Here is a 20,474-nt window from a genome sequence, read left to right as displayed (position 1 = left end):
CTTTTGGTTGTGTTTTGTTTTGTTTTACCTTGCGCGATTTCTTAAATCCAGAAAGCACATCAGAATAAGTACAAAAAAAGAGAAAAAAAGGGAATCAGTAAGTGTAAGATAAGGAATACACATTTAAACACATAATACCCAACCAAAACATAAACAATACTCCAATGGCTACAAGCCGCTTTGTTAGAGATAGAAAATCATCTGGAAAATTAGAGTCTTTCAGTGCTCATACTGTAAATGCATTGACTACAATGTTTTGCATATCCCTCCACAGAGCCACAACCCATGCAAGTGCATTTGGCTGAAAAAAAGAGAACTTCGTTAAAACCATTAGCCATGGATTCTGGATGAGTGATCTGACCCTGACCTTGACCCTGCCCCTGGGGCTAAATTCCATTCCTACCACCCCAACTCCAGCTGCTTCTGCGGAAGAACTAACCAGCCCTCTCTCACTATCCGGCCCAGTCCGGCGAGATGGGAAAAAAAATCACCGTGTAAACTTAAACCCTACCCCCTCTGTGTTACAGCAACAGCAACATGCCCCAACATGACAACTACTTCTGAGAGATTCGTCTTTCCACTAATAACTCTACCCCTCCCAAACTCTTTGCATGGAACCTATTTTCAGCTTGTTGGTTCAACTGAAATAAATGTCTCAGGCTGCTGTACAAAGATTTACTGATCACCACAATTTCGTCCACCCAGCATGTTTTTGCTGCTGAGCAGCCTCCTAAACCTCCAATATGGTGGGCAGGAAGGGCGTGCTCATGACAGGCTGGAAATGCAACGCCACCATCTTGGTGGTGGCAATGTGATTTTGCTGCCTTTAAGGGCCCACACCTGAAACAGGTATGCATGTTTAAATAAAGGGCCTAGAGCCCTGTTTGTAAACTCCTCCGTAATACTGGGTTGCTGCGAATGAAGCCAGCACTGTGCCAGCTCCAAAGGAAACCAGTTCTATAAATGGCTGCCCTTGAAGGGACCATTACAGGCTGCAGCCAGTAAGTTTTTAAAATAGACTTGCCTGAATGTGGAGCTGGGAGGCGCAGGAATACGCCTCAGGGTCCCCCATTAAAACCGTGCAAGCCTCTGCCGGCAACCACGTATCACCATCACCTCCCTTCTGATCGCCGACGCTACCTCACTCCTCTCCCCGTCTCGGTTTTCGCCCTTTCTGATCGCTGCAGACCATTTCCCACCCATCCAGTCTGCGGTTCCCCTCTCAATCCGGTCACTGCTACTCTTCTAACAGACCCCACCTTCCCCTCTCCAACTGCCCTCCCTTCAATGGCTATCCTGAGGAATCTTCGAGACCCTTTTTTTGCTGCCAATTAAACTGCCTGGGGATGTCCATTAGGCACACTCAGCTCGCTGGCTCAGTGCTAACCAAGCCTGAAGCCGAATATCACCATTTGTGGACACGCTCAGATTTTTGGACCACTACTTTTAAGTTAGAATAGTAAGTTTAGAATTGTTGAAGTTTTCCATATCTCGCGATAAAGGATGCCATCCACTTCGTTCCAGCCCTGGTGGCAGTCACAGCTGGGGCTTTTAGAAGAAGATTTTTGGGTTTCATGACTTCAGTAGCCTATGCCTCATCACATTTGCAAGCATACACCACCCACACAGCTACTACCATCTCACCAGCTCACAGGTATAGCAATCCTCTGCACTGAAACCACAGGGAAGACAACATCTTTGAACCGATATAGCAATGAGAACTCCTCCGCACATGAAGCCCTGACTAAAGGCAAGTCTATTTTCTGCTTTTTCGTATCAGAACTGGTCCTAAACTTCAGTGATAAAGTGATCCCTTTATCGTTCATTATATTATTTGAATACTCCCCAACCTTTTCTTCTGTATTTGATCAGACGACTGTGTTGACTCAGTTAACCAATGGGTTGCCATTCTTTCCCCATTCCCCTCACAGCCCCATTGCCTGCCATCATAATCAGGTAAACTATTCAGGATCCTATTCAAGTGTAAATTCGACTCTCCTATGACGCTGTTGGGGAATAGGGAGCTGCACACAGGAAATGTCTTTGTAGTGGCTTCTTTGATTGTCATGGCCATCCAGGCCATAAACAAAATGCTCAACCAGATCAGTAAAACCCGATTGACTAAGGTCTGCACTAATAAAATGGAGACAGGAGGAAATCCCCAAAGCCTGTCCACCATCTATAAGACTCAAGTCACGAGTGTGATAGAATACTCTCCTCTTGCCTGGATGAGTGACTCCCTCTGCCACCAACGCACAGTGGCAGCAGTGTGTACCATCTACAAGATGCCCTGCAGCAACTCACCAAAGCTCATTCAACAGCACCTTCCAAACCTGTCACCTCGAACACCTCGAAGGTCAAGGGCGGCAGGTGCCTGGGAACACCGCTGCATCTGCAAGTTCCCCTCCAAGTCACTCACCATCCTGACTTGGAAATATATGACCGTTCCTTCACTGTCGCTGGGTCAAAACCTGTAACTTCCTCCCTAACAGCACTGTGGGTGCACCTACACTACATGGCCTGCAACGGTTCAAGAAGGCGGCTCACCACCACCTTCTCGAGGGCAGTTAGGGATGGGGGATAAATGCTGGCCCAGCCAGCAATACACACCCCGTGAAAGAATAATTTGATTTATTTGATCATCATTGAAGTTCACTGGAGACCCTCAATGGATTCATTACCCTTATGGATAACAGAAAATTGTTACCTTTCACCACTTCCATACACATTCCTGCAGGGGCCATTAGGGAGGGTTGGATGGTTTGGGGTGCAGGTTCCTTCTTAACTACAGTGATCACAGCTCCACAATCAGCCACCTAGTGGCATGTCCTGACTGAGCAAGACAACAGCCAGAATTTGATTTTCCAAGCCCATTACATGCATCTTATACCTGTTAAGTAGCATAGCCAAACACCAAAACTGCGCTCCAAATACTGGGATTCCTCGAATTCCTGGCAGACCTTGCACAGAAACCTGCATTTCTCTGGTTGGGAGACAGGTGTCAGTAGTGTGCTACCTATGCGGGGAGAGCCATTTGGAAACAAAGCAGCTAATCTTGTGTTGAATTTGAGTCAGAACATTCATTGCAATTGTATGAATGTTCCCAACTGCATACAGCTGTTAAAAGCAGCTTTTACTTTTTATATTCTTCTGCCAAAACATATACGATTGTTCAACATTTCACAATCTCAGATACAGCAGCCACGATCACAGTCAGGAAGTATCAAGCAGAAACTATTTGAGACCTAGGGGAAAGGAGGGTTACTCCAGCCGATTTTCACAACTAGGGAAAGGGGTGAGGAACAAAAACACTTGAGGGAACGTTATCCAAAAAAACACCCCATTTGCAACTAAAATCCCACCAGAGAAATTGCATATGGCATCCTCTCTATCACACCATCCTCTACAGAACTCTACAGCATCGCACAGCCACCAACATGCATCAACTAATTCTCATCCATAAGCCAGACTCAACAGGCCCTTATCCCAAAAAAAACCCAGAAACACCAAAGTTACTGCAGCATCATCTCGAGAGGAATGATACAAGAGCCCAGAAAACCTACAGCGAGAACTGGTTACAATAATATTGACCAGTGCAGTTGTGAACTGCGAGTCAATGTTACTGAAATTTCCTCTGCCACTTACGGCTGGCACAATTGTCTCGAGGGAGTATGCAAAGGAGGACTGCGGTATTCCAGCATCTCAAGAATAACATCATTGGATAGGATGTGGAAAACGTGCAGGCTTACGGGTCACCATGCGCTCTCATATTAGGAATCGCCGGCTTGCTGCAAATTACATTCTTGTTTAAGAGGCTGCTTAAATCAGTCTAGACTTTGAAGAGTGGCAGCTTCTTGACTGAGGAGCTCATACCTGTTGACCAAGATCAGAACCCGATGGTGATGTACAGAGAGAAACTTCCCTGCCACCACGAATAACCTGAGAAAGCAGCAGCAAAGTCTCCCATGGCCCAGAACATCTGAGATACATTCTGAAATCTGAACAATTTGCAGCCAACAATAAAAAGTTATTCCTTGCTACTTACCGGGGATTCACCAGTGATGGGTTCACCCTTATTAATGGTCATTAATCCTTTCCGTCCATTTCTTTCAACAGTAACCACATTCCAAACATTCAGTGGGATGCGTTCCTTACTCCTATTTTAATAAAGGAAAACTACATCAGCCATTTTTAGCTTTAAATGAGAATGGGTAATAGTATTTCAAGCATTGTTAATTGAGAAAACAATCACTACAGTCGCAACCTTCCTATTCCATCATGATAATGTACACACATTGCTGATAGGGAGTCTTATCTGCTGGCCACCTGTAGAAAATTGTGTCTAAGCTGCTCACAAGTTTCCTCGAGACATGTTCTTGGTGCCAATGGCTTCTCAGAAGATGAGTTCTCTTGGGGCAATTCATTGGATTGGATTTTACAATCACACGCAGAATTTAACTTAAGGTGTTACAGGATATACAAAAAGGAAAAGGTTAGGCTTATATTCTACCTCAGGCCTCCAGGTCTTTCCTGGGGCTGAATTTTCACCTCAGTGTCCGGGCACTCGCCCGACACACACGTGCGATGATGTTGGGCAAGCGTCTTGAAGTCATCGCGCATTTGGGCGATATTTCGGTCTGCGTGTGCGCGCGAGGAGAGTCGGCAGCACGCCTGCCAACAATTAGGGAGGCTGTTAAGCCCATTAATTAATTAATTAAACTGAATTTTTCCCTGCCCCCTGTCCCACCTTATGTTTGGTGGGCGGGCGAATAGGCCAAGCGGCCTTTGCGAGACCTCACCCACGGGGGCGGGATGAGGTTTCGAAGAGTGATTAAGAAAAATATTAAAACTTTCAAAACTCATTTTTAACTTGTCCCTGCTCACGTGACAGAGTCACACGAGGGGACGCCTTCCTTCATTTTAAAATCTTTATTTGTAAAGGTTAAAAACCTTCAGTTCCCTGAAGCAGCTCTGTGCCTTCAGGGAGATTTCACTGAGCGGGGCTCCCGCACACTCACTGACTTCCGCGCTCGCCCTCCTCCCCCCCCCCACCCCCAGCAGCGCTGGACGTTTCAGTGCGAGATTCACGCTGGCTGGCAGTTAATTGGCCAGCTAGCGTGAAATCGTGGTCGGGGCCTGATCGTGGGTGGCGGGCGGACCGTTGCACGGCTGCTTCCGGGCCCGCCCACCTGGTGAGGAGAAAATCCTCCCCTTGGAGTCTTCAGGTATTGAAGGTTAACCTCCGGGACACTGTTGAGAGCGACCAGGAGGAAGATCATCAAGGACATTGGACAGAATATATTTTCTCTCAGCGCCTTTGTCTATTGGTTATAAAAATGCTGGAGCTGGAAAAGTAAAGGCTGCTTGCTGACAGTCAATCGGCTAATGAAGAGTGTCTCTCTTTTCCAATCGGCTTTGCAAAGGCATCGCCATCCATGAGAATGGACAGGTGGGGCAACCAATAGTTGGGAAGATGAGATCACGTGATGTGGTCTCCAGGATTCCATCCAGGCAGAGCTGGGAAGTCTAACTCTAGCCAATGAGTAAGAAAGACTTCACAGTATAAAGGGCAGTCAACCAAGTCGGACACATTTGTTTTTCTCATGAACTTTACAGCCTATTGTTTATTTGCCCGTTTATGTTAGGCTTCTGACCAAAATGAATTCAGGACCAGCTAATGCCTTCGTCAATATTTACTAACGTTAGCATGTTACGGGTTTCGCCTTTCACAAATTGCCAGTTAGAGAAAAGGCTTTAAAGGGTAAATTGTGTTCACATTGTTCACTGAGGTAGCCCATCACAAAATGAACCAATTTAATTTATGCATGCGAATTCTCACCCGTGCAATTCATTCAATCGCACCTAATTAATACTATGAATGCTGCAGGGAAAAAATATCTATAACTAGATGAGGGTTGAGAGCAGCTTTGTGGAATAGAAACCCCAGAAAGTGCCAGGACAGCTAGGATTTACACAAACAAATATTATTAATCTCAAAGAGCTGTTCTTTCTTTCTTTCCAAGGGTTAGACGGTAAGAGTCTTATCACTACAGTAAATCACGATGGTGTACATTTTCTCAGCATTACCTGATTACTGCTGGTCCTTTTCCAAGGTCATATTTAAACTCTAAGTAACCATCACGTAGGTTTAAGGAAACAAAATCTCCACGGCCATCTGTCTTTTGCCCATTGTAAAATATCATTCCATTGCGATCCATTGCCAAGAAGACCACCTCCATGGACAGCTTCTGACTGTAATCAGACATCACATTTACAGTCACGTTAATAAGTAGATTTTGCTTCTTCCCGCTCATTTCAACTACCCTTTGGAATTATTCAGTCTCGCAATTCACTCCCGACATCCGAAGTTTTGTTTCATTTATTCTTTCCTGGGATGTGAGCGTCACTGACAAGACCAGCAGTTGTCGCCCATCCCTCATTGCCCTTGAACTGAGTGGTTTGCTTGGCCATTTCAGAGGGCGGTTAAGAAACAACCACATGGCTGTGGGTCTGGAGTCACATGTAGGCCAGGCCGGGTAAGGGTGGCAGATTTCCTTCCCTAAAGGACATCAGTGAACCAGATCGGTTTTTATGACAATCGATGATAATTTTACAGTCACCATCATCGAGACTAACTCTCAACTCCAGATTTTAAAAAGTTATTAATTGGATTTAAATTGCACCTGCTGCTGTGGTGGTATTTGAACCTGTGACACCGGAGGATGAGCCTGGGCCTCTGGGCTACTAGTCAAAGTGACATTACACTTGCCACTGTCTTCCCAAGTCTGAATGGGCTAATCTATAGATGGCTCCTTGTGTTATCGTCGACACTATTCCCCCATCGACAAGCAGTCAAGGAGATGCATTTGAAGAGTACGGGAAAGGATAAGATCAAGAAATTCAACTTAAGTTTCCTGATCCGTGAGAGCATGGGCCTCCAATCAGTACTTAACACTCTAACAGTGTAGTTAAACCCCATGTTCTTTCTCTTGAACCCTGAATATTTCGAAGGATATTTCATGTCACACTGCCAATTCCAAAGATCATTTAAACAGATGTTGACGAGCAAACAATGAGAAACAGGCTAGCTCGCTGCAATTGAACACAAATCTCTCAAGTTTCTGCGTAGAAAAGTTCAGCAATATTTCAGTAATTTGGTAAGTTAAAGATTGTTTAAATGGTCTACCACTTCTGATTTGGGTAGAATCTGGTGTTCAATGGTCCAAAGTTGAGCAGCCCGAGTTAAATTATCAGTGCCTCATGGACCTTCCTAAAAGGAGTCTCCCTTATGTATCAGTATTGCAATCAGAGAAGTTTTAATACCCAAGGTGACCATTTAATAACTTCATCAAAGTGGGATGCCCAATATGCCCCAACTACTGCCCTATTAATATCTTATACAGATTTATCCTCACCTCCTTCCTTGACCATTCAATGTCAAAATGTTAAAACCAGAATCCCATTAATGGGGAGACGGTGATATGGTGGTAATGTCACTGGACTAGTAATCCAGAGCCCAGGCTAACGCTCTGAGGACATGAGTTCAAAACCCACCATGGCAGCTGGTGGAATTTAAATGTAATTATTAAGAATCCGGTATATGAAGCTAGTCTCAGTGATGGTGACCTTGATTGTTAGAAAAACCCATCTGGTTCACTAATGTCCTTAAGGGAAGGAAATCTGCCATCCTTATCTGGTCTGGCCTACATGTGACTCCAGACCCACAGCAATGTGGCTGACTCTTAGCTGTCCTCTGAAATGGCTGAGTAAGATACCCAGTTCATGGGCAATTAGGGATGGGCAACAAATGATGCCCATGTCCCGTGAAAGAAATATTTAAAAAGTAATTTCATTGTTTTTGTCCCGCCTGAAACTCCATTTTCAAAAAATTCAAGTGCATCTGAACTCTTAAGTTTTCTCACACAATAAGGATTTTTCCATTTAAGGTATATTTCCCTTCACCAGATTGTATTACTTCACACTTGTATATATTTGCCACTTACCTGTTCTATCGGTCTACACCCATGTGCAGTCTTTCTGTGTTTTTCCTCACCTAAATTTATACTGTCAGCAAATATTGGTTCTATTCCACATCATTGAATTAACATTTGTAAACGCACAATATTTCCAGTTTGAAAAAAAAGGCCAAAAAAGTGTTTTAATTTGGGAATTGGTTTATAGAGGAGATGATCAGTAAGGGTCATTGTAAGTTCTCTATTTTGGAAATTGTTCGGAGGGGAATTTCAGTGATGTGTGTACACAGGCAGAGCACTGGCCGAGTCTAATTTTAGCACATTTCCTAAGCACCAACTGAACTCACAGCAAGTCGCTGACAAACGTGTGGATTCCATTCATTTCGAGGTACGAAAGTCCATTAAACTCTGGGATGAAGGCAGTGGCCTGGCTCTGCTCAGCTTCTAGGGCAAAACAAAAGACGCTGTTGTAAATATAATGAGGTCAAACCTAATGTGGCATCGGCTTAGGCCTTAAAACATTTCAAAGAAAGCTGACCCGACAACAGGCACCTCTGAAAAGCTAAGATTTCAAAAGCTATGTTTTAACTTATAAGACCATAAGACATAAGAGCAGAAATTAGGCCATTCGGCCCATCGAGTCTGCTCCGCCATTCAATCATGGCTGATAAGTTTCTCAACCACATTCTCCCGCCTTCGCCAACTTGCTTGCTAAAATGGTGATCTGTGCAAACCTTTTCATTGGAGGACACTAGAAGCTAAACAGGTGCCAAAAGACCAGATAAAATGGAAACGAAAGGCTATTTAGTGTAACGGTTGTTGTTATTGGGAGAGAACAGGACCAGCTGGCTTGTGATGCCACCCACGGTGACATGGTTTACTGCCATTCAACGTCTAGGCTCACAAGTGAATGATGGCTACTTGGGATCAGATTCCAAGGAGCAAGCTGCCTCTAGTGGCTTTGTACATCCACCTCAACAAACAGCTCCAGAGACATGAGAGGGGAAATCTGAATGGAACGTTCTCCATCCTGGGCGGATTTCTTTGGGGAGGGGTGTCACAGAGGGGAATTCCAGCAATGAGGCACAGGAGGATTTCACCAAGGGAGGAGATTCAATTGTCAGGGTTGGGGCAGGACTTCCGCAGAAGGGGTGGGTTCACTGCAGTCCGAGGGTGGGAGATAGGGAGGGGCTTTCAGAGAGGGCTATGTTGTTGGGTCAGTGAGTGGATCATTGGCCTGGCATAGAATTGGTTAATGCCATCCAGAAAAGCTTCAGACTTGGATCCTGTATACCAGTCAAAGTATTAAGAAAGGTGCAAACAGAGGCAGGGTTTCAAAGCCAGTGAGGAAGAGGAGTGAAAAAAAGACACTCGGCCAGGGCCCTTGCTCCTGATCGACATCCAGTTGCCTCTGCTAGAAAGTGCACGGGAATATACAGAGAGAACTGTACAGATTCTGCTCTGACCTTCACTTAGTTAAATAGCCTGCTAAAACTCAGAGGGTAGGCTTGCACAAGAAGAGGCAACAGTTGGTTGTGGTACAGGGGAGGGGGACTTTGCTGGATGTGAATAATCACAGTTCACTGCGTGAGCAGCACTTCAACTTCAAGGCTTCCACTTTACAATAGGTCCCCAATGGCTCACAACAACAACTTGCATTTACATATCAGTTACCTACAGGCATGGAAAGCAATACACCACCTCGTGTGGCAGTGAGCTACCCAGGCTAGAAACATCAGGTGTGTATCTTGACCTGCACCAAGTTACCTGTTGTCAGCTGGCACAGCGATTCAGGTGCTATGAGGTTACAAAGGGAGAACACAAAATTAGCCAGGGCTCCCCACGACTGACTGTTGCACCGTAATTCAGAACTTAATGCCCTCCCCGAGGCAAGTTGGGAACTGGAGGGGGCATTTAACGATGCTGGGTGGGAACCCCAGCGTCTTCCAGCCGCTGCCCTGATTAAGTCCAGGGTGGGAAGGCTCATGGATGGCCTTCCTGCCACTACGCACCCCACCCCCCACCCACTAATTGAAGCCTTTAAGCGGACAATCCCACTTAAGGGTCTCATCCCATGGGTGGGGGACTCGCCTTACAGCGAGCTCAAAAAGTGAAGCCCTGTTGGGTTTACTTGCGGACTCCCAGGGGGATCCTTTGCTCTCAGGTACCCAGTGCCTGATTGAGGGACCTGGCATCGGGAGGGATGTGGGGGCTGTGGGCAGGGGGGTTGGGGGCAGTAGGTTGCTGCTGAGAACCACCCCTTGCCCTTCCTTCCGATACTCCCCAACACCTCCCACTAGCCAGCAATCCCTTTCTATAACCCTCACCCTGCTCTCACCCTCCCTGTGGCCAGGGTCCCTCGCTGATCCTGGGCCTCTGGTGGGTGCATTGCCAGCAGCTACCGGTGGCACTGATGGCAATGGAGAGCTGCTAGTCTCTGACTGATCGGCAGCTCAAGGATTGAGGGCAGGGGTTGGGGGGGTTCGGATTTCAATCCCTGGGGCCCTTGATCCTGGGGCAGGCCTGCCGCTGACCACTTAGAATGGCAGGTCTTCCCCAAAGGAAGTGGGATTCTCACCGGCTCTGCAGCTGGCAGGCAAGACCCCATCACCCGGATTAAATTTCACCGTGTGGGGAATCTTGTGAGCACAAGATTGTAGTATAAGGGTCTGGCACATATAGGGTTAATGTGGGACTAAGTACAGTACTGCTCACACTGTGACATAAGAGAGCACACGATCTGCACCCAGGGTTAGTTGGGAGTTGGACAGAGCTGTGTGTACCAGCAAGCATGGAGACAGCTCCTAGCTTGTACACTTTACTGTATATTTATAAAAATAGTTCTAAGAGTCAATAAAGAGTTGCAGTTAACTTACATATGACCATGAAGACTACTTCAGACCCACCGAACTATAACCAACACCCTACAACATGGATCAGTCTTGGCTGTAAAGCCTCCCATTGCTAAGTTTCAGTCATGCTTTGATTATCTGTCCTGGTTCACACATGAAAATTATCACTCGGAACAATCTCTGGAGGCTGTCAGAAAGAAAGCAGACTTCTGTCTGCGCAATTTTGCCACACTACTTAGATGATAATTCTACAGCGCAACAATAAATCTCCATTTTAATGCATGGTTCAGGGAAATGGATTTCAGTCACAATTTTTTTAAATCGATAAATTTCTATTCATGAAACAGGCCGGGGTTGAGGGAATCCTGAGCGATCAGGCACTTCCAAGGTTTTGCAAAGATGACATGAAATATTCTTACCCTTGAGCTCTGTCAATGAAAGAGTACTCGTTCAACCAAAAACATAATATTCATTCTTTTAGCACTTCTTCAACTGACATTTTATCATTCAGCGCAGACTGCTTTGAATCTTGTCAATGCTACAGCACTATGTATTCTCTTGGGAAAATGTCGAACAGGTTGAATAATCCTTGTGTAGCATGTTAAATGCAACGTAGAGTAGCTCCTCAAAATAATCAGTTTAAAGAGGCAAGGGGCGGAAGGAGAATAAATGGATTCAAACTGTTTTATATTTTATGTGCCTTTTTATAATGGTTGGCAGTAACTCTCTCCTGCCTGTCGTGTTAAGTGTTAAGCACTTGCCTTTTCATCTAGAAAGTCCCAGAAATCAGATCACACTCCAGCTACTAGAAACTCATCCACAGAACCAAGGATGAGGCTTGTTTCTATTGAGGTACGCAGAGTAGTGAAAAGAGTCAGTGGCAGAACAGTCGTGACTATTAATTCAACTGTAATCTTGGAACCAAGGCAGATTTGAATAATCTACCCAATCCGCATGTCCCACGAGGAGAATGTAGTATCGAATCTTTGACCTACTGAAACAGCCGGGCCGGAATATTACGGCCCCATTGCAGTGAGGACAGGGCTGTAAAATGCGGCGAGCCACTCTAAACTCCACTGACTTCGACGGGACCGTAAAGTCCCGCTGTCGCAAAGTTCCGGTGTATTCTATATTCAGGTAGAGTCTCGTGGAAATCAGGTTCAGTTGGGGCAAGTCAGCTCCTCAAAATCTCAGCCTGTCTGGGAGGACAGCAGGAAGTAGTTTGCACATTAGTGCTGAATGAAACAACACTCTACGAACTTAGAGTGCCACTTATTGGTGAGGTAGTGAACAGCGACAGCTGTGCAGTCAGTCCCAAGGCAACACCCCACAATTTCAGCCCTAGCCTCATCCCTTTTGCCTGTCAAAATGATTTAATTGTGGAGGTTTCACATTTTTTTCTCTTCCGGTCCTTTCTCATGTAACAATTCTCTCTCATCCACGCAGTACATTTTAAAGAATTATATCAGGCGAATTATATCAGGCATGCAATAAATAAAATCCAATTAACTTGTAAACTCCCTTCTCCTCTGCAGGATTTAAATAATTTATCCTTTAAGCATTTATGCCAACTCCATCTGCTGAGTGAAACAACCAATTAAAGACACGTCATTAAGGAGCTAAAACTCTATGGATGAAACAAAACTTAAGAGGTTGGATTAAGTTCAACTCCAACCAGTTTCATTCCACAGGTCTTACTTGCATGGACCAAGTGACACAAGAATCCATCACACTGCAACGTAAAATGATCATCTACATCCTTTCTTCTTAGCATCTTCAATCTGCTGATTGTCAGAGAGTTGTAACGGCACAAAAGGAGGCTATTCGGCCCATTGAGTTTATGCCAGTTCTCTATGGAGCAATCCAATCAGTCCCCTTCCCCTGCTCCATCCCCGTAGCCCTTTTCAAGTGCCCAATTTCTTTTTGAAATCATGCGCTGACTCTGCTTCCACCATCCTCATAGGCAGCATCATTACCACTCGCTGCGTTAAAAAGTTCCTCCTCACATCCTGCCCTACATCTCTTGCCTAAAACCTCAAATCTGTGTCCTCTAGTCCTTGTACAATCAACTAGTGGGAATATCATTCCTTTGCCTGCCTTATCTAAACCTGTCATAATCTTGCACACGTCTATAAAATCTCTCCTCAATCTCCTTTGCTCCAAGGTTCTCAAAGATGGTTAGCAATTAGGAGCAGTAACTTCACAGCTCTGCTTCTAAGTCAAACCCATTCGAACGTATGTTCCTGAGTTGATGCTTCTCTGGCCTCGATAGCATTTGATCAGCTATTCAGCTTCATTTTATTTCCAAAAAGGCAAAAACTTTTTTTTCACTCTGCACCAGAGAGCAATTTCAGCTGATCCTTAAACTGGTAATTTTCTGTTCTGTCTTCAAATCTCCAAGTAGCATCTGAAATTAAATCACTCTTCCCCAAAGATAAGTAACAGTGATTGCTGCTGGCACAGCTGTGCGCAATGCCTGTGTTTGTATGTTCACCCCGACACAAATTTCACAAAGGAAACAAAAGAAATCATGAAATCAGTTGAGGCCCTTTAACATTAGCAGAAAAAATTTATCATCATCAATCAATGTGTTGCTCATATTTTATATTTGATCGCACACCGGTTTCTAGTGAAAAGTGCTCCTGACTGAACAATAATAGCATTGATTAATCTCAATTCTAACCGTTAACAACACTCGTCACTGAACCGAAGTCTGCCGCTGTTGATTTCCTGCTCGTTTTGAGGTGAAATTGCAGCACTAGATTTTACCTCTTTCACAGAACTCTCCCTCGCGCCCCATCGGACATTCGCACTTTGCCCCGCCTTCAGGTAGCACCAAGCATTTGGCTGATGGATGGCATGGGTTGGGGTCACATGGGTTGTGCTCATCTGCACAAGTTGGTCCTGGAAGGATGGAGGTGTTAAATTTCATTAGCCACCCATTAGCAACCAAATACCATCTTACAATTCGAATCTACATTACACACGCTAGCAACCATGAAGAAATTCTAAAAATAATAATAATGAAGAAGGCAAACGGCTCATGGATTACTCTTGCACACGCACTTTCTATTAGGCAGCTCAAGGGCCGATCTGGCAAAGACCTGTAAATTAAACTTATTGGTCCCTCACCTAGAGGATGTGGAATTGTGTGTGAAAACTGAACAATAGATGGAGCGAGGTTGAAAGAAAGTCTGGGGGAGGGGGGGAAGTATTTTCTGTTCGAAGGGCATGTTCTACACCCTCAATCCTTAAGGAACGCAAGTATTGTGGAAAATCTCAATGTCTGAAAATGCAACATTTTTTCATTTGGACCCCCCAAAACAGCTTCTAACAATGTGCCTGATCAGGCAGAAAGCTGGGAGAAAGGCCAAGTAAGAACATAAGCCATGCAGCTCCTCGAGCCTGCTCTGTCAGTCACTAAGATCATGTCTGATCTTCTATCTCAACTCCACATTCCCCACCCAGCGTCCACAGACCCCTCGATTCCCTTAAGCAAGGTTTGATCCATTGTGCCCCAACAATGTGCCTCAACATTAGCGTGCACCTCCACCTGCACCAATATGTCAACTTTTTTGTTTTCCAAATCAGACAACCTTGTGGACTCTCAGGTCAGAAATATAGGCCAGGGTTTTTCGCTGAGTGGGTGGGCGTGTGCCCGACCCGCTCAAGCGTAAAGAGATGTGCGATATTTCGGTCGGTGGGGACGCGTGGGAGTTGGCTGCAGCGTCAATTAAAAGATCTATTAAGGCCATTAACGATCCAATTGATTAAAACTTTTCGCTGCCCACCCAACCTTAAGGTTGACGAGCAAACGTTGCATTTTTTGGCGAAACCTCGTCCACAGGCGGGATGGGGTTTCGATCCGTCATTAAAAAAAAAATTCTTCTTAATTTCTAACATGTCCCTGCTCGTGTCTCAGAGTCACATGAGGGGGCTTTTTTTTTAAACACCTTAAAATTCTTTATTTTTTTACTTTGAGAAATGTTCATCTCCCTGAGGCAGCTCTGTGCCCCCCGCCCCGGCCACGCAGGCTGCACTGAGCGCTGCCACGTGCATTTTACGCTGGGCGGTCCTCCATCGGCCCGTCGGGGTGAAATCGCGGACTGGCCCCGATTGTGGGCGGCGGGCGGCTTCCCGACTGCCCCCACCGAGCCCGCCCGACGAGGGCGAAACTCTGCCCGTAAATTTCAGTTACAATTCACACGTCAGACTATGGGAGAGTTTTCTGCAGTGAGTCGATATTTACTGGGATCTTTTCTAACATGCTTCAAGCGGAACCCACATAACTAACAGGGCAGGTTCTTCGCCCCGTCCATCTGTGCTGCATGAAACCCAGGTTCCACTGATGAAAGGACAATGTTATAATTAAACTGTGGCATCTGGTTCCCTCTGAAAAAAGCGAAATTTCTTAAGTTACTAAACTTGGAGCTTGGAGACTGGCAAGTTCTCCATAGATTGAATCATGAGTATCGACCAGGAGAAGATGTTCATTGTTACTCGTATGCTTTGATGGATTTTCTGTGAGCTGTGTATTACCCACTCAGAAAGCCATCACCATGCCTAAGTGATTCCAAACCTCCAACTCCTGAAAAATGCACACGGACATACTTTCCGTTTGCCTGCTGTTGTCGTACACTCTCTCTCTGAAGGGGACATGTCCCACTTAGTTAACAGATTAACACGAAGCCAGAGCTAAGGAAGGTTTCGGGCATGGATACAGCTGCAGCTTAACTAGTCAGAACTAGTTAAGGCACTGCTAAGCTTCCCGCTGCTTGTCCAGCTACGACTACCCTACCTAATAAGACATTGGCCTTCCGGATTGTTCTGGGGTCAGGATTGCAGTAAACGGGTGACTAGAAGAACCCAGGAGCTTCAGAAGTATAATGTAGATCAGCGTGCGCAGGGGGATGCGAATTAAGGCATAAGCAGCAGAGTTTTGGATGACCTCAAGATTAAGGAGGGTAGAATGTGGGAGACCAGACAGGAGTGTGTTGAAATAGTTGAGTCTACAGGTAATAAAGAGAGCTTCAGCAAATTCCAAGGTAAAATATTTAAAAATATATATGCAGTCTTTGATATATGTACTACCTTATCTGTCCTAAAGAAGGAAAAAAATTCAACACAAATGCAGAAGGTGACTACTATGTGACTGCATTACCTAATAAAGGGATTCATGAGAATGAAAAAGTAGCCCTTTAAAAAAAAATCTCAAGAAGAGCCCTCGAAATTAATATGTATTTGCTGTGTATGACATTAGGAAAGAGCTACATTGGCAATTAAAGCAAGGAAATAAACAAAGTGGTTACCTGAAAACCCACTGACACATTCACAGTGGAACATCTCTGCCTCCTTTGCACGGCACTTGCCATAATTCTTACATGGGTTGGGTTGGCAGGGGTTATTTCCGCACTCTCCAACCCCACTGCCGTACAGTACATCACTGCCCGTTTCCTCGAGGACATAGACCAGATTATTGACATCGAGAAGTCGGATGCAGCCCTTGAGTCCTTTAGTTGCTGCTGTCCTCTCTGTAACGCTGGGGAAATGAAAAGCATTGTTGTAAAGCCTAGAGCAGTAGCGCAAGCCAGATGACTGACACAATGAGAAAAGGAAGCACTGGTATTTAATACATACAAATTCACAGAGAAAAAAAAATGCAAAATACAGCGGGTGCTGCAAATTTTAAATAAAAACAGAAAATGCTGGAAAACACTCAAGAGGGTGGGCAACATCGGTGAAGGGACGAACTGGGTGAACGTTTCAGGCTGCTGGTTTTTCATTAGAATTTGTCGACCTGAAATATTAACTCTATTTCTCCTTCCACAGTTACTGCCTGTCCTGCTGAGTGTTATCCAGCATATTTACTGTTATTTTACTCAAAATTCACGTAGGAAGCTCAATTTTAATTGTTTTTCTTAAAACATGTTTCTCAGTGACTTGGGTTACATTCTACACTCAGCTGGGGAGGTGGGGTGGTTCAGAGATGTACAGACCATGGCCTATTCCTGAACTGTGCTAAGTTATCTATACTACTGGTCTCGGTGCCACTACATTAGGGACAATTAGCAAAGGTTCCTCATCCTGATTACTAAGGAGTAACCACTAAAGGCAAAATACTGCGGATACTGGAAACCTGAAATAAAAACAAAAATTGCTGGAGAAATTCAGCAGGTCTGACAGCATCTGTGGAGAGGAAGACAGAGTTAACGTTTCGAGTCCGTATGACTCTTCATCAGAACATGCCCACGTAGATATCAGCTTAGGATATCAGGTTAGTTGCTTCAACAACTCTTGGATAAAAATGCTGCTCCGGATGCTTCTTCCTCTTCACTTTCCTCTGATCCAATCCCTTCTTCCAGATTTCGACCTCTTGCCGTGCTTTCACCATCCCCTCTGACCTTTCCCTCCCTGACCCTAAACGATCAGGAAAGGTATCAGCTTCATCCCCTTACGTCTGCACCTCAAAGGGTTTCAAGCTCGGCACAACACTGAGCTCTTCTTCTGTCAACTTTGAATCCACGCCCACTTTTTTGGCCAGGAATCTTTCTCCTGCAAAGAGGACCCTTTCTCCCAACTTTAGAATTCTGCTTCCACCTGGAACCCTCTTGACCTGTCTACATCGTTCCATTGAGAACTAACAGTGTGACATCAGCTGTCTCAATTTCTCTGCTCCCTTCACTCGCTCTCAGCCATCTCCCTCTGAACTTACAGCACTCTGTTCTCTCAGGTCCAACCTAAAGCTGATAAGGGCGGCATTGTTGTTATCTGGCGGACCGACCCTGATCTAACAGAGGCTGAACACCAGCTCCCTGACACCTCCTCTCTCCTACCCTGGAGCACACTCCACCACTAAACATTTCAGCAAAGGGTCAAGTGATTCTCATAGAACACTTACAGCTCTTAGTGCACTTTTGAATCACGCTGACTCTAAAAAGAGGAAGGGCTTCTGCACCAAGCTAAAGTTAGCACAGCACAGATGAAGCCTGCATACCCCAAAACTTGCATCTACCCTAGTCCAGTTTTGTCTGGGCAGGTGCACTTGCAGAACCTGCACTGAGATCGAGTTACCAAACTGTATTAGACACACAAGTTGCGACATCGACTGCAGATATATCCACCAGCAAGGCTTACATGCAATGAAGTACTTTAGAAAGGTAGGCTGGGATTTTCAGGCCCCCCAGCATGGCGGGACCCGGCACAGGAGATTTGGCAGCCCAGCCAATCGGCTTTCGGCGGGACCGGATGATCCCCGCGGTGGGCGGGGCCAGAAAATCCCACCCACAGTCACTGATATAATGTGGGAAATGTGGCAATCTAATTGTGCTTAGCAAGGTCCCCCGAACAGTATTGTTGATAACAACCAGATACTCCTCATTGACCTTCATTGAAATAACGTCATGGATTTTTTTTTTACGTCCACCTTAAGAGGATCTTAAGACAGAGCCACAGATTGTCTCATCAGATAGCCAAGCGCTTCTGGAGTTGTAAGGGCAGCGTGTGGTAATGAGATCAGCCAACCGGACAATCTAAATAGAAATTACATCTTCCAGGAAAAATAAAGAACATTTACAGTGCCATTTCATCCTCCGGTGCTCCTCCCAGGAATAGGTCTGTGTCCAGATTTAGTCCGTCTGTTCCAGCAGGACTTTCCCCGATCACATGCGGCTCACCATCCACCGACAGCATTCCACTGCGTCGGTTGCGATTCACCACCACTTGGTGCCATTTCCCAGGTTCTATGCGTGTCTTACTGATGATGATACCAGTTCCAGAGCCGGTGTTGAATCTGTAGGGATTGAGAAAGGATCAAATTGACTAAGGCAACGACTCGGGAGCAGGCTGCAAATTCAGAACCGACCAGCACCTCGACTCCTCAAGCGCTGGTTTGCTTAAGAGGAGGCCTGTGGGCAACATTCTTGTTTACTGCAGGTTGCGCACTTTAATACGTTTCAACTTGATATCAATTTCCCTTAGTTTGTTAATAAAATCTACTTACGATCGACAAACTCCATTACTTACGCCAGCCTCAAAAATGTAACAGTTACAAACAAAAGGGTAACAATTTGCAAGGAATTTGACCAATAAGTGTAAGGAGGATGAATGCTGAGCTGGAAAGGGAGAGGTTAAGAACAATGACCGATACCTTGAACAAAAAGATTGGTTTTGAGGAGGTTGTTAAAGGTGCAGAGAGAGGCGGAGAAGTTTGATGTGCACACTTTGACCTCATTTCTTTCTCCCCCAGGCTATACATGACTACATGGAGAGGAAAAAGGTGAATATGATTCTGTAGCCCAGTGAAGAGTACAGTCTAACTGAGTTAAGGCTGTTCTAACTGAAGGAAAGGTGGTTTCGGGACGCGGTCACATTTTTAAGATGCTGAAAGGTACTGATGAAATGAATTCTCGTAGGTTATTTAACTTAAATTGCAGCATTAGAGGACACAAATGCAAATTTGCTACAGATAATAAGATTGCCCCCTTCCCTATCCATGAGCAGCAGATATCTAAAGCAGACTCCGAAGAATGAAGAATGGGTGGGTGCCTGGCTATAAAAGGGACTGAATGTTAAAGGGATAATTAAGCCACAAGAGGAACACAAGGAAAGTTAAAGATGAGAGAAGGCTATTTGGCCCCTTGGGACCCATCCAATTAGTATGTTAAATCTCCCATCATACCATCCAGCTGTATTTTAAACAACACAGATGTTTTTGTCTCTATTACCATCTGGTAGATTATTAAAAACATTTATTACCCACTGAGATGACTAAATACTCTGAAATAGTTAGGGTCTGGTGTACTTGAGACTATGGTAGCAGTTATTTGTGGAATGCTACTGGTAATGGTAAAATAATATATAAAATACAATTTTTACACCAGTGCCTCAGGAACAAAGGATCAATATCTCAAGGACCAAGATAAAATTTAACTTTATTCCTCCTTGGAAATCTAGCTTAGGGACTACACTGTAATAGTTTACAGTGGGCAATGTATATGGTTATAACTGAATTTGTACTTTTATAATGCAGAGAATTGACAATGGAAGGAATGATCTGCTTATTTCATGCTTTACATTATCCTAAAATTATCAAAAACATAGGCTAGTAATTGGGCCATGGTAAACAATTTGATTCTTTTAACAGAAATGCACATTTTACCTTAGCTCCACATGGCCCCTTACAAGGGCTAGAGAGATGAAATCTTTGCCTTTCTTCTGTCCGTTGTACAACAGTAAGCCATCCAGGTCAGAGGCACGGAATTCTAGACTGATACGCACCGTGTAGTAAGCCTTCATAGTCTTAAATGCCAGGTAAGACTTACCACCAAACTCGGGTAAATGATACACAATTGCTGTATAAAATGAAACAGGTCTTAACAGCGTTTAAAGTATTAGCACCGCCGCCTGTGATTTCTGAACAAAACCCATTTTTTAAAATGACATAAAATAACTTGAGTAGCCAATTAAGTTATATTTCAGAAAAAGACTTTAAAACATTTTATATACCAGTAATAGTTTACCGAAAGGGAGACAAATTTTATATTTTTACCTTTTTACTTCCCTTTTTAAAATAATTTAGTGACAGACAACCTACAATCTGTTTTCGAGGTTCCTCTTTCACAATTACACTAAATGAGAAACTTTAATAATG

General features: G+C 44.7%; 1 protein-coding gene across 2 annotated transcripts in view; it reads right to left on the bottom strand.

Annotated features, from left to right (window-relative positions):
* agrn (agrin) overlaps window positions 1-20,474 on the bottom strand; it is a 474,755-nt gene that overhangs the window by 31,870 nt on the left and 422,411 nt on the right. For both annotated transcript variants that reach the window (XM_078557865.1, XM_078557866.1), the window contains 7 exons: window positions 19,983-20,175; window positions 18,399-18,614; window positions 16,135-16,364; window positions 13,595-13,729; window positions 8,321-8,417; window positions 6,088-6,252; window positions 4,046-4,157 (listed from right to left, as the gene is read on the bottom strand). In XM_078557865.1, the coding sequence (XP_078413991.1) occupies window positions 4,046-4,157; window positions 6,088-6,252; window positions 8,321-8,417; window positions 13,595-13,729; window positions 16,135-16,364; window positions 18,399-18,614; window positions 19,983-20,175 (1,148 nt within the window). The remainder of the gene's footprint in view (window positions 1-4,045; window positions 4,158-6,087; window positions 6,253-8,320; window positions 8,418-13,594; window positions 13,730-16,134; window positions 16,365-18,398; window positions 18,615-19,982; window positions 20,176-20,474) is intronic.

Source organism: Cetorhinus maximus, chromosome 15 (assembly GCF_964194155.1).
Source record: "Cetorhinus maximus chromosome 15, sCetMax3.hap1.1, whole genome shotgun sequence".
Classification (NCBI taxonomy): domain Eukaryota; kingdom Metazoa; phylum Chordata; class Chondrichthyes; order Lamniformes; family Cetorhinidae; genus Cetorhinus; species Cetorhinus maximus.
This window is presented reverse-complemented; position numbering and strand designations above follow the sequence as displayed.